Below are 13,120 nucleotides of genomic sequence, written 5' to 3'. Positions count from 1 at the left end.
TGGCATGTTTGCTTTATTGGGTAGTATACACCAGAGTGTGACAGGATAGACTGAGGGGGGTAGAGAGAACGGAGGTGAAATGCAACATTGGCCAGCTGCCAGACTTAAACTCATAATGCTGTGAGAACATGGTACTGGCTTTGATCAGCAATTCCATGGAGCACCCACTGTTTAGTTTTCACCAAGAAACAGGGTGTTAGATTAATGTTTAGAGAGTAATTACATATAACAAAATACAGCTCTGCCTTGTTTAGTATATTATAAACTCTATGGTGAATTTGCCACTGAGTGGTATTTGGGGGGAAAAGTGGAGTTGTCAGGATTTGACTGCTGGTCTTTGAAGAAGGAAGTCATTCCCTGTGACATTTACTCCCCGTAGTAAAACCCTCCTATTCACTCTCCTCTGTGAAACTGATCCCACCGGTCGTTTCCTCTATTGGCCTTAACTATTTCCTCTTCCTGTCTGAGAGTAGGCTCCGGGGAGCCGTGCTGTGGCATAGAGGAGCTCCCAGCTGATTGGAGGAGACAAGCTCACTTTACAGGGACCTACATGGAAGGAAGCTGATTCATTGGTTTAGATTACTGATGCACAACATGTCCACCATGTGGTCCAAACTACAAAACTAGAGTGAACGCTCTAAGACTGGCAGTTCAAGCTTTTAATGTCATTTTACCTTTTATTTTGAAAAGACATTAACTGTTGCATGCATGCCCTAACAGACTGTGCACTGTATCAAGACAAAATTAAATGTTTAGACCACTGGAACGTTGTAAAAATGTTGCTATGAAACCCGAGGATATTGTTGCTGTCCTGAGAAAAACAAGCAAAGAAAAACAGTCTTGTGTTCAGCTATGTGACAATGCATTTTTCAAATTATCCAGTTGTTTTTAAAGGAGAACAGTGTGGAATGTAGCATTATTTAAACAATACTCAAAAACAATGAAAACAGTATTCACAACTTTGTTTTCATTAGTGAATAATCACTTCAAACTAAGAATTAAGCTTAAAATGGGCCCTTATCTACATCTGGAGTGTGTTCCCTTCACAGAGACAGCCGTATTCCTACAAAAGTCCAGAATGGAGAAACCACATTCTGGCTTTAAATAGGGCTTTTCTTGTTTTTAGGTTCACCTACTTTTGTTCTCCGACACGCTTGGTGGGGGGAGATGAGCTGAGGTTTTAGTTTGTTGCAGTGGAATTTAGAAAGAACATAGAAGAACATTTAATCCTGAAGTTATTATGAAAAATTCAAAATCACCAAATATGGAGATACATGGTTTTCCCTGGACAGCAACAAGTAAATGGTCTGTTATATACAGTTATGTACATTTCGACATCAAACATTTCTCATAATGAATTTTCTTACCACAAGCTCCGTTCAGTGGCTGTTCTGGAGCTTTCCAACATACAAACACAATCTGACTTTGCAGATAAAATCTTCCCACTTGTAATGGATTTGTACGTGTTCAAATTTCAATTTTTTTCTTGAGAGTTCCCTCTTGATGTGATACAATGAAAAGCTCCAGAAATGCTACTAAATGGACCGACTTTGTGGTTAGATTGTTTTGTAAACTCTTCTTTCCAGATTAAAAAGCGAACTTTGAATTGGAAAATAAATTATTTACTCATTATGCTAATTCTGACCGAACTGTGACGTCGCACTTGCTGTCACTTTTGATACATGACTGATGGCCAATTTGAATTACGTAGGTATTTTAGAAGAAAGCCCTTAAAATGCCATAGGTGCTCATATCCTGGCACTTCACTTGACTCCTTTACCTTTCACTACTTCCAGTGTGTCATTTCCTATTTCCTGTCTGTCACCCTTCAGCCCCCCACCCGGCCGCAGCAGCAGGCCTTTCCTCCACCCTCCTCCACCCCCGCTTTTAATCACACCAGGTTAATTAAAAGGCCGTCGAGCCTTTCTGCGGCCTGCCCCCCTGGCTTTATTACCCCCTTGCTGTATACTTGCTCTGCTGCCTCAATCACAGACACTGCCCCTCAATGCACACACACACACACACACACACACACACACCCTCTCGTGGAAATGGGAGCTCACCTTGGCGACGAGGTGGAGGGACGGAGGGGAAGTTAAGGGGACGAGACGGAGGAAATGAGAGGCAGGAAGGAGTGTGTGTGTGAGGTGAGAGTGAATAGGATGTGGAGGCGAAGGTGTGTGTTCGTGTGTGTGTGTGGAGGGGGCACTGCGTGTGGGTGGGTGGGGCGCCCAAAGTTCAATGTCATTAATTGGTCACCATTTGAATATTAAGTGAAGAACTCTGTTAATTAACAGGATAATAAAAGTGCTGCTGGCACGAAGGGGGTGGACAGAAAGAGGGAGGGAGCGAGGGAGGATGTAGGGAGGACAGGCGGTAGAAATGGAGGGCATATGGCGGGAGAGAGGAGGAGGTAGAGAGAGAGAGAGAGAGAGCGAGGCTGGGTGCGGGGTGATAAGAGGGAGAGAGAGACGTCCATGGGTAAAGGTCTGGCAGTGGTAATTTGCGGAGAGCCGCGTTAATTGTCATAACCTTTTAAATGGCAGAGTTTATCGGAGTCCTCTAAATGTCCCTGCGTATCGCCACGGCAACCCTGGGCCTGCTGCACTCTGATTGGCCACCGCTGACGAGCACTTAAGCTTGATGAGTTTTCAGGCAAAAACTAAATGATAAAATTGAAAAAAAAATATATATATATATAAATATATATACATATATATATATATATATATGTATAAGTCAGCTTGGTTTTGTGTGTGTGAGCATGCGTGTTAGTGTGTCTGCATGTGTTTGAGACAATGTTTTTAATTTAGTGTGTTTTTTACCTCCACATTGACTGACATTCACTAATTGCTCGACTAGAATCCGCCACAGTTTTTTTTTCTTTCTTTCTTTTTTCCCTTTTTTGATTTATGTTTGTTTTTGTACAGCCGAGCTGCAATTCAAATGCAAATGAACGAGAACGGGAGAGGTGTTTTTGGAACGGTTAGGACAATCATAATGGCTCAGAAAAAAAGGGGGCCGGTAGTTAGCGGCACAGCACCCTAGGGGCCTCATTTAGCTGCCATTTGTTAGGAAATGCCGCTACATTTGTTCCTGGATACAGACTTCACAGACAGAGAAAAAGAGAAAACACCAAAAAAAAGAAAAAAAATGTCACAGTCAAAGTCGAGCTCGCCAACACACCGCTATTGTTCCTCCGTGCTTTAGCAAAAGTCATGTGGGTGTACACCAGTTTGGGTGGATGTCCTCTTTAACTGTGAGCCAAAGCAATTGAAGTGAATGGGCGGATGGGGGTGGTGGTGACGGGGACTTGCGAAGAGTGTGTGAAGTGAAGATGGTACAAAGACTGGCTCTTATTTGATTAGCCTGTGTAGAGGAATGAGAATGAAAGCCCTGCAGCTAACACTGTCAGCTACATCTGACATCATCCCTAAGGGATGGCCGGCTCACATGCCAATGTGTGTGCATGCGCATTTCTGTCTGTGTCTGCATGTGTGTTTTTGTTTATATGGGCAGGAGTGAATGCTGGCTTCTGGCTGTGTGTGTGTATGTACAGGCTGTGTGTGTGTGTGTCGGAGCTGTGGTCCTCTCTTGTAGTCTCTTTGTGCTAAAGGTCAGGGGGATTGCTGAGATAGAATCCAATCTGAAGGACACAGCACTAGAACAGGCCCTGCTACAAATGGACCTATTAAGATAGGCTGGACACACACACACACACACACGCACACAGACTCACATAACTCTTGGATATATAGGCATACACACACAGGCGTCCATGCATACACACATGCACATACAGCAGCTGTTTCCATTCTAATGGTCACCTTTCCTGTGATGATAATAATAGACTGAGCCCTGGAATAAATGCCCATCATTTACATGGCGTCGAACCAACGCACTGTTTTAAAAGGCACTTGCAGGAGACGAAAGTAGGTCTGCCCTATAATATATTTACAGCATATCTGACATAATCAGAATGTAACTGCAATGTTTTCCAAATATTCTGAAATGGATCAAAAGATGTAAGTGTCAAGAAAACATGAAAGACAAGCGCATCATAACCAAATGTTGATTTGTCACATTTTTCAGAACACGGTGTAGCTCGCTCTCGCTGCTGATTGTTGCTTTAATTATGGTTCAGTCAGTCTGATTGGTGTGAGCATGTGTGCATATCTGCAATTCTGAACCAACGCGTGTGTGAACGCGGGGTGTTGAATATGGATGTGTGCCCCCCCCCTCCCACCGCCGCTATCCCAGCACCGCCGCCACTTCTTCCGGATGCATAGAAGCTTTTTGTACATGTCTGTTAGTGTTTGCTTCTTTAAAGGTTGGTGGTTTTCTAGCAGCTTGGCCTAATGAAAGTTAAATATTCACAGTAATTACCGGTACAGAGATTCAGATACAGCAATTTTCTCACTTCTTACCTCTGTCTGATCACAGTGACTGACCCAGTATATGTAAGAGAATGTGTGTAAGACAGAGAAGGTGTGAGTGCTTCTCAGGGTCTTGCCCAATGGACATCACAGACTCCCTGTCCTTGACGTAATGTGGCAGAGTGTGGTGGTCAAATGAACCAGGTTTAATAATGTGCGTGTGGATGTGTGTGTGCATGTGTGTTTAGGGGAGGAGGTGTTATGGGCCTCTCTCCTAAAGACACGCAATTAAGCTTAATTTTTAATGAATATTAATGGCATTAGCGTCAGATTTTGTGGAGATGTGCATCTGCCAAGGTGCAGGGGGAAAGGGGGTGGGGGGTGACTAATTCATTTGGTAGTCATGAGGAGAACGGCTGGAGACAGGGAGGGACTGGGGGGGGAGAGAGGGGTGGAGATGGAGAAATGGAGGTGGGTGGGAAAGGTAAAGGGGAAAGAGTAAGAGTGATGGATAAAAAGAAAGATATGGGGATGGAATGTGAAGTGGAGAGAGGAAGAGATTAATGGACGGAGAGGTAGAGGTGGAATGATGCAGGGTTAAGGAGATACGAAAGAGTGAATGTTGAGGCAAAAAAATAAATGCAATTAGGACAAAAGGTAGGAAAAGCACAGAGAAAGGATGTGAGAAGAAGATGCTGAGAAATCCATTCGACCCCTACGATAAAGCGAGAACCAGCGTGTGACAAAAACACTGACATCTGCACACAAAGTTTATAAAAGCAAAGATTGCCCAGAGCAGACAACGGCGGTGGAAAAAAGGATTAAAAAGCAAGCATGTTAAAATTTCCCGAAAAATAATGCTGAAGTATAGTTTGAAGTAACCCACATCTTTTTTTCGCCGTTAAAAAAAAAAAGGAGATGGAGACAGATGTCAGCCAAAATCAGCTTAACGTAATGGCTGTGAATTTTGCTCCTGCTGCTTTCTGTTGTGTCAAGTGGTGGCATCAAATGTGCCTGCGTGCTGTCATGACAGTTTCATTGCTCGCTTTCCAAGGCAATCAAACTTGTAGAAGCAAAGCGAAGCAACATTTCACCTTGCTCCCTGCATGAATATAGAGGTAGAGGGTGTGCAGTGCAACCAACCAAAAACGTCTCAGTACAACATTCTTAAATTAGGTGTGAGCCAAGAAAGAAAGGAAGTGTCAAATTGGTTGCACGTCACGGTTGGAATAACTGTTTGGGGCGGGATTGTGGCCTAGATTTTCCTTAAAGGACCAAAATGCTACTCCTAGAAGCTGTTGTTTCAACTTGACCTTTGACCTCCTCCCTTTCTTTTTAACAAAGTCACACTGACACAGTACAGAAGATTAAATCACAAACCAGACTGACTGCTTCTGAAAGCGACACGTGCAAGCCTCGTATTCCAAACAGTCGTCAGCGCACAACATCGGCACATTCCTGCTCTCCGAACATTTCACACTTCTTACCGAGCGACTCCCGTTCCTGAGTGGCTGGGATTAACACGGTGCTGCAATATTGATTTGCGTCTGCATAAAGCCTCTCCGGCTCTATATATTACAGCACATTCAGCAGTCATCTATTCAATCAAATCTAATATTACACTGCCTCTCCACACAGCTGTCTAATAGCATTTAACTCACAGTTTGATTCCTGCATTCCCTCATGTACTTCAAACGCTTGCCTTCAATATCCTTCATTCGTTTCTACTATGCCAAGAAGAAGTCTTTTGAAAAGCACGGAGGATGAATGAGCGTGTCTGTGTGTGTGCGCGTATGTGTGTGTGTGTGTGTGTGGGGAGACAGGATTAGCTGTGGCCTAAGGCTTAAGGTATGGAGTGGAGTGTATTTTAGAAGCTTCTAAATTAGCTGGGAAATGGGATTTTGAGACAATGGACTGGAAAAAACTCAAATGAAAGGATGCACTCGCAGCACTCCTTCATTTGCCTCTGATGTTCTCTTTGCGCTCGCTTTTTCAAGTCTTTTTTCACCTCTCTCTCGATCTCCCCTCACTCTCCTTTCCTACCTCCTCTTTCTCTCCTTCTCTATCTCTTTAGCATCTCACCTTCTGCATCTCTCTGTCAGCAGCATCTGCCCTCCCGCGTTCCAGCTTGTGTTTGTATCTCTCTCAGCCTCTCTGTCCATATTACAGTTGACAGTGATGATGTAAGAACGTGAGTGTAAACAGTAGTATGAGGCTAACCTCACTTTGACCCACTTAAAATGGAAATCCCCTCGAGTACACACACACGCACACACACACACACACACACACACACACACACACACGTACACACACTACAGACTCATATGCCTGAGTAAATATTGGACTTGGGTCAGCAGCCACTCTTCTGTTCTCATTTCACTATGTGAGCAACTGTCTGTCCATGTGTGCATTTTCATCTGTGAACTGAACTGTGCACATGTGTGTTTTTGTGTTTGTGTGTGTGTCCAGCTAACAGACACCCACCACACTTTTCATGGCCTCTATTTCTTGTCCCCCTCCTCCTCCTCCTCCTCTTCCTCCTCCTCCCTCCTTCCCCCGGCCTTTATTTACCTGTGGAGGTGTATTTGTGTCTAAGCCGGGTTTCTGCTTCAAAAGGAGCACTTCCGACCATGTAATAAAAGCCTGACGTTTGGCGTGCGTCCAGGCTCCCATTGATAAACACAGGGGGGCTGTGCACACAAACACAGGGCTTGCCCAGGGCCCTGACGAGGAAACTAGCGTGGCTTTGTTTTTAAAATAGCACCTCCATTCTTTGCTGCAATCCTGTTGTTAGGTGTCTCTCTTCACCCACCCACTGATGGGATGATATGTGATCCAGTGATTGAACCACATCTGGGTGAGCAGGATTTCCCTCCGGCTTTTAGACGCGGTTATAGAGATGTTGCTGGCTTCTGGGTTTTAGCTTATGATTGGAATAAGGAAGCTAATGTGGCAAGATTATGGCTCGATGTTTCATTATTTGGCTGACTAATTTCACTGTGATTTGAAAATGTAGTTACTTTAGCTTTATTTATTCAAAAGGTCTAATGGAATTCAAGATCTCTTTTACCAAAGAGACCTGAAAACAAGTCACATACATGCAACATTGCATCAAGCCAATTCAGTCATCACATTAGAGCTGCAACAATCAGCCGACTAATTAAGTAGTAGATTGAAAGAAAAATAACCGCCAACCATTTTGACAAGTGATTGATCATTAGGGTAATTTTTAATACATAAATGACAGAAAATGCTGATTTTATCCTCTCGAATATGGAGTTTTTCTGTTTTTCTCAGTCTTATATTATATTAAACTGAATATCTTTTTAGACTGACAAAACAAGACGTTAGAATACACCACCTTGGATAACATAAATCGATTAATCTAAACAATTATTGATTCATTTATAAAAAAAAATGATTGTGAGTTGTAGCTGTACATCATACACAAACACATTGTTATTAAGAATATTAGCAGGTAGAAGTGAGGAATGATTGTGTACTTTTTTCACCTTGCATATATTTACACCCTCACTTCTTTCACCCTTACATTTAATTAAGTTAAAAAAATTCACAAATTCACAAATTGATAGAATAATTTATTTTATTTTTTCTTTTACTAAATGAAAAACAGTGTACATTAAGTAGTTAGTTCATTGTGTTTTTATTCAAGTTTTTTACATTTTGATACTAATATATTTATTTATATTTTCATTGGAGCATTATCTCGTCTACAGATTCTATTTTTGTGAATTTTACTTTTCTGTGTGTGCTTTTGTAAACTTTTTTGCCTGAACCATGTGTCAACCAGAAATATGACACATTGTAGAAGCACAACACTCCTATAGTGACAATTTTGCTTCTCTGACATGCCTTTATTCTCCATCTATTACTGTGCGTGAAAAAATCATGATAATAGTTTATCCTAAGTTAATTGAAGGCTCAGTGAATAAAAATGATCCTCATTGAAACATATGAGACAAATAAACCGTTGGAACACATTCAGGGATCTTACTATAAACAATGACACTGCAGGAGCAGATTTAGGAGCAAAGCACAAGGCAGACAGTAAATCAGTGAGTGGAGTTCAATGCATGCTAAGGATGTATTTTAAGTAAGTGTCCAACACATGCCTATAATTGGCATTTCAGGAAACATTTCGATATATATATTTTTTTACATTTTCTATATTTTTAGAATTAGTGCTACAGTGATTTAATTGGCTAATAATTGAAATGAGGATTTGAAGGGACTACTCTAGGGCATTTAAGGTCATTAAATTACCTTTTCTTAATAATGGATGAATGAATACATTAACTTTTAGTCTCTGTGTGTGCACAGCTGCTAATGCAGCATGCAAATGTAACTTCACAGGTAATGTATAGAGTGTGTATAAAACGTTACATCAGATTTCATAAAGGATGCACAAAAGTACTGAATTGGTATCATTCACCCTGGAAGCACAAATTACGACACATTTAATGCTCTAATAATAGATCCATTCCACATGATACATCTCTTGCTGTGAAGGATAATCTTCAGCTATAAAATTATATCACCTAGCTGACAGGGATATTGCCCACCTACTACAGTATAATCACACAACAGATAAGAAATCAAACTGTGGGGAAAAATGGATTTTGAAAGTAAAAAACCCTAACACACCCTCTATGTGTGTGTGTGTGTGTGTGTGTGTGTGTGTGTGTGTATATAACATAAATGTGTGGCTGTGTGTTGTGTCTGGTTGTGTGTTCAAGCACTCGCGTGTGATCTCTCGCCGCGTCTCGCCGATCAGTTATCACTAATCCTTCCACACAGAGCTCTTTAACAAGTTGCCATTGTGCTGCCGACGCTTAACATGATGGAGGAACGACCTCCGCGGTGAATGAAAAGAAGAGGGAGAGGGAAGGAGGGAGAGATACAGAGGGAGGGAGAGGGAGAGGGCAACACCTCCGACAATGGGGAGAAAATTGGTTTACACTAGATAGGCTTGTGATTACAGAGGAAAAGAAAATGACTTAGATTGAACAATAGGACTGAGTGTGTGTATTGGTGTGTGTTTGTATGTGTGCGTTTTTTTTTCTCGAGGATTAGTGGGTGGTTAGGCCGGGATTTGGTTGAAATGAATTGGCGGGTATGGAGTGCTGATGGGTGCGTGTTTGGATGTTTTTTCAGTGTGCGTGTACTGTATCACTGTGTGTGTATTTCCTTGTGCAACGTGTCTCTTTGTGTTGTGACTTGATCTAACTGGGAATCAGAGTGTTTATTACAGCCCTTTAAACCTGAGACACACCAACAGTTCAACTCATTCTCTCAATCACTGTCACACACATTGAGACAGCTTTCATCAAAACACAAGAGTGTTGTTGACATAACCAGTGTTTAGTAGAAGAAGTAATCATTTCAGTAACACTTCTTATCAAGCCTGTGTCTATAATGCATTATCAACATACTTTAAATGCATCATTATCTGCTGAAAGCACTGTATAATTATAGTTACAATCACTCGTAAATATTGCTAATATTTCTATTACAATATACTTAACACATGAACATTTTTTATAATGACTTATAAGGTCAAGTATCATAATACTTAATAATTGCTGGTATAATTGTCAAAGATGTAATACATAATTATCATTTTATAATGCAACATATTTACTGTTGTAATGCATTATAGAGTTAGGTTAACCTTTACACTATAATACATTATGAGTATGTTTATAATGCATTACATGGGCTTACAAAAACAATGTCAGCGGGTGACCAATTGGCCCTAAAATCCATTATAAAATGCTTTATAATGTGTTATGATTGTTGTTTTAAACCATGATGAATATGTATCAGTGCTTGCAACTTTAGACTTACTACTATAAATAGATTCTAATGAAGTATGTTTAAAATGCATTATAGACATGGGCTTCATAGAAGCTGTTACAATAATTTCAGCTTCAAGCATCGTGAACCTTTCAATCACAGACTACATCTAAAGTGCATTATGAGGACATTCTTAGTGAATTATAATGCATTTGTAATGTCTCACTGTTACACTTTTAAACACACATAATGCCTTGATGCACTATATCAATAGTCATAAAACATTATCGATGACTTTAAATGATTCTTATGGATGCTCTTGTCTAGATATAATACATTATGACTACCTTTACTCACCTATATGCACCTCAACATTCACATGTACAATGGACTCATAGTATGCTATGCTGTATAATTTGTTTTTTTACTGTATGTAAAGGGAAGTAGATATTGATACGTCTGTAATAATACATGCTTTATCATCATTGTTGGTGGGTAAGTAGTGTGTAATGAATTTCTGTGCATTTAAAGAACTCTATGTTGCATCAAAAGGGCTTATTATGCAAGACACCAAAGTGTGATTATACCATGCAGAGAATAACATGTATTATTTGTCTGCTATTGTCTGGAACCTTAAGATATAAAAGCTAAGAAAAAGACTGAATAGATTTTGTCAGACTTTATTTTCACCATTGGATGAAAGCAGTTTGCAAATTTTACTTGCAATTTTCCGCTTTGTTTATACATATTTTGACATCCTACATGGCAACCAAGGTAACACTTTATACACTTAATGCACAGTGTTACTGTGTACAGATATTCACTATAAACTAGTTGCTCATTAGCATGCATATTGGCGAGTCATTATAAAGCACTTATTAATGCCTTAATTATGTGTGTTTATGCGTGTAGTCATTTTGCATTATTATTTACTATGGATGCCCTTATAATGCATTATAGATGTGGTCTTCGTAGAAGGTGTAACTAAAAATCGATTGAATGTGTACATCAAATCATGAATCAAATATGACCTGGAGTCAGTTAAACCATGGACTTATTATTCTTGACATGTTCATGTTCAGAGGACACTGTAATGTCAATGTTTTGAAATTACCTTGAGCACTTTTTACTGCATTTTACGCAGTAATTGTCTTTTCCCCCCTCATAACTGCCAAAACACATGATATACAGTATTTGTAATATCCTCATTTAGAATCCCCTTCAGAGCTAAAAAATATTGGCAATATACTGTCAAATAAATCCTTTTAATTTATTGATCATAGGTGTAAACGACTCTCTGTGTTTCTCTTTTTCTCTCTAGGAGGCCCAGCAGGAGACGTACAGCACCAGGGCTCCTGCCCCAGGGAACTCTGGGAAGGCCAACAATGAGGATGGAGTTCCCCAGGACCGCCCGTCCAGTCTGCCGGTGAGTGACTGACAGTTCTGCCCACCATTACGCAGAAAGTATTATAGAATTACACATGAGGGAAAATATTCTGTGTGTGAGAGAGAGAGAGAAGTAGACACGAAAACACACCATCAAGCCTCAAAGAAACATTTGTTTCTTCCTCCACTTCCTGTATTTCTCCAGTCTATTATATGTCCAATCAGCCTTCTCTCACTGTGACACGGCTTTTTGTCTCATGTCCCAAGAGAGAAATTGATTCGACTACTCATTCCAGAGCTTCTGTCTCTGTTTTGACTGGCGTCCATGCTGAAGGCAAAAAGGCCACACGCATCAGCCCCGCGGTCGAAGCATCATGCACTCACTCACACATACACCCACGTGCACAGAAAAGCATATGCGCAGACACAGACATTCTTGCTAATGCAACGCAGTCACACATGCAATCCCACACGCATTTGGCATTTGGGCGAGCTAAAAATCGTTAAGCAGGTTGACTGGAGGAGTAATTGAGAAGAAATGGCAAGGCCGGACTGATCTATGAGGGGAGAGAGATGTGGGCCGCTCCAGTTTTTTGGCTAAACGAATCGCTTTTTTACTCTCCATCATTTCTTCCCCTCGCAGCTCCTCAGCACTTTCAAGAATAGAATAAATAGACATTTGCAAATGGTCGCAAATATTGGCACTGCTTGAGGTGTGTGCCGTTTAATTTACCAGATACTTTGGAACTGCCTCAGGAGTGGAGGAATAAACTGCAAGGAAGGCTAAATTAAGTGTATGAACTCAAATTAAGCCATACTATTTTCCATAGACATTGGTTGGGTTACACACACTGACTCTGCTTTGATTCAGATCAGGGGGTGACTTATCTGTCAGTTTTCCGAGTGATTCCTACTCCACTTTTGCATTTGCACACACTCACACACACTTTATATCTCTTTCTCGGTTTTTACCCCCATAACATACTAGTAGTATGTCATCTGTTTTATCTTGCCATTTTTTTTCTCCCTTTTTCTTTCATTTTTATTCTCCCACACTCTTTACCCCCCCACCCCCACCCCCCTCCCTTCCCCTCTCTGTCTTTCCCTCTAAAGTAGCATCATGAAAGCTTTTTTTCCACCCTCGTGCTATAATGAGAAATGGCCTTGATGTATCAGTGTGTGAATCCGGAGCGAGAGAGAGCAAGGCGAGGCGAGGAGCCACTGCAGTCGCGGGGGCCGATCTATTTGAACCAGCACCGATATCACCCCATATTCCCTCACCACTTTAATCCTGGCGTTTTACCCCTTGGGTTCTCCGTGTGTTTTCACATCCCATCCAAAAGCGCGTGGCTCGCTGAGATCCTAATCGGCGGCAAGTTTTGATGAGAGAGAGACACAGAGAGGGAGAGATGGATAGATAGAAGAGGAGAGAGAGAAGGAGAGAGAAATTGCTCGGCGTTTGCCAGGCTCTTCCAGCAAGCTGTCACGGCAGAGATGTAACCGTTTTTTTTTTCTCCCCCTCTCTCTTTCTCACTCTC

The 13,120-nt window shown here is 41.2% G+C and overlaps 2 protein-coding genes across 2 annotated transcripts in view; both read left to right on the top strand.

Moving 5' to 3' along the window:
• The window catches only part of LOC131988057 (AT-rich interactive domain-containing protein 1B-like), a 147,463-nt gene that overhangs the window by 5,221 nt on the left and 129,122 nt on the right, over window positions 1–13,120 (top strand). The window contains exon 2 of the mRNA XM_059353062.1: window positions 11,518–11,622. The gene's annotated coding sequence lies outside the window, so the exon portion shown is untranslated. The remainder of the gene's footprint in view (window positions 1–11,517; window positions 11,623–13,120) is intronic.
• The window catches only part of LOC131988424 (AT-rich interactive domain-containing protein 1B-like), a 66,722-nt gene that overhangs the window by 51,422 nt on the left and 2,180 nt on the right, over window positions 1–13,120 (top strand). The window contains exon 4 of the mRNA XM_059353535.1: window positions 11,518–11,622. Coding sequence (XP_059209518.1) covers window positions 11,518–11,622 — 105 coding nt within the window. The remainder of the gene's footprint in view (window positions 1–11,517; window positions 11,623–13,120) is intronic.

This window comes from Centropristis striata, chromosome 16 (genome assembly GCF_030273125.1).
Source record: "Centropristis striata isolate RG_2023a ecotype Rhode Island chromosome 16, C.striata_1.0, whole genome shotgun sequence".
NCBI lineage: Eukaryota > Metazoa > Chordata > Actinopteri > Perciformes > Serranidae > Centropristis > Centropristis striata.
This window is presented reverse-complemented; position numbering and strand designations above follow the sequence as displayed.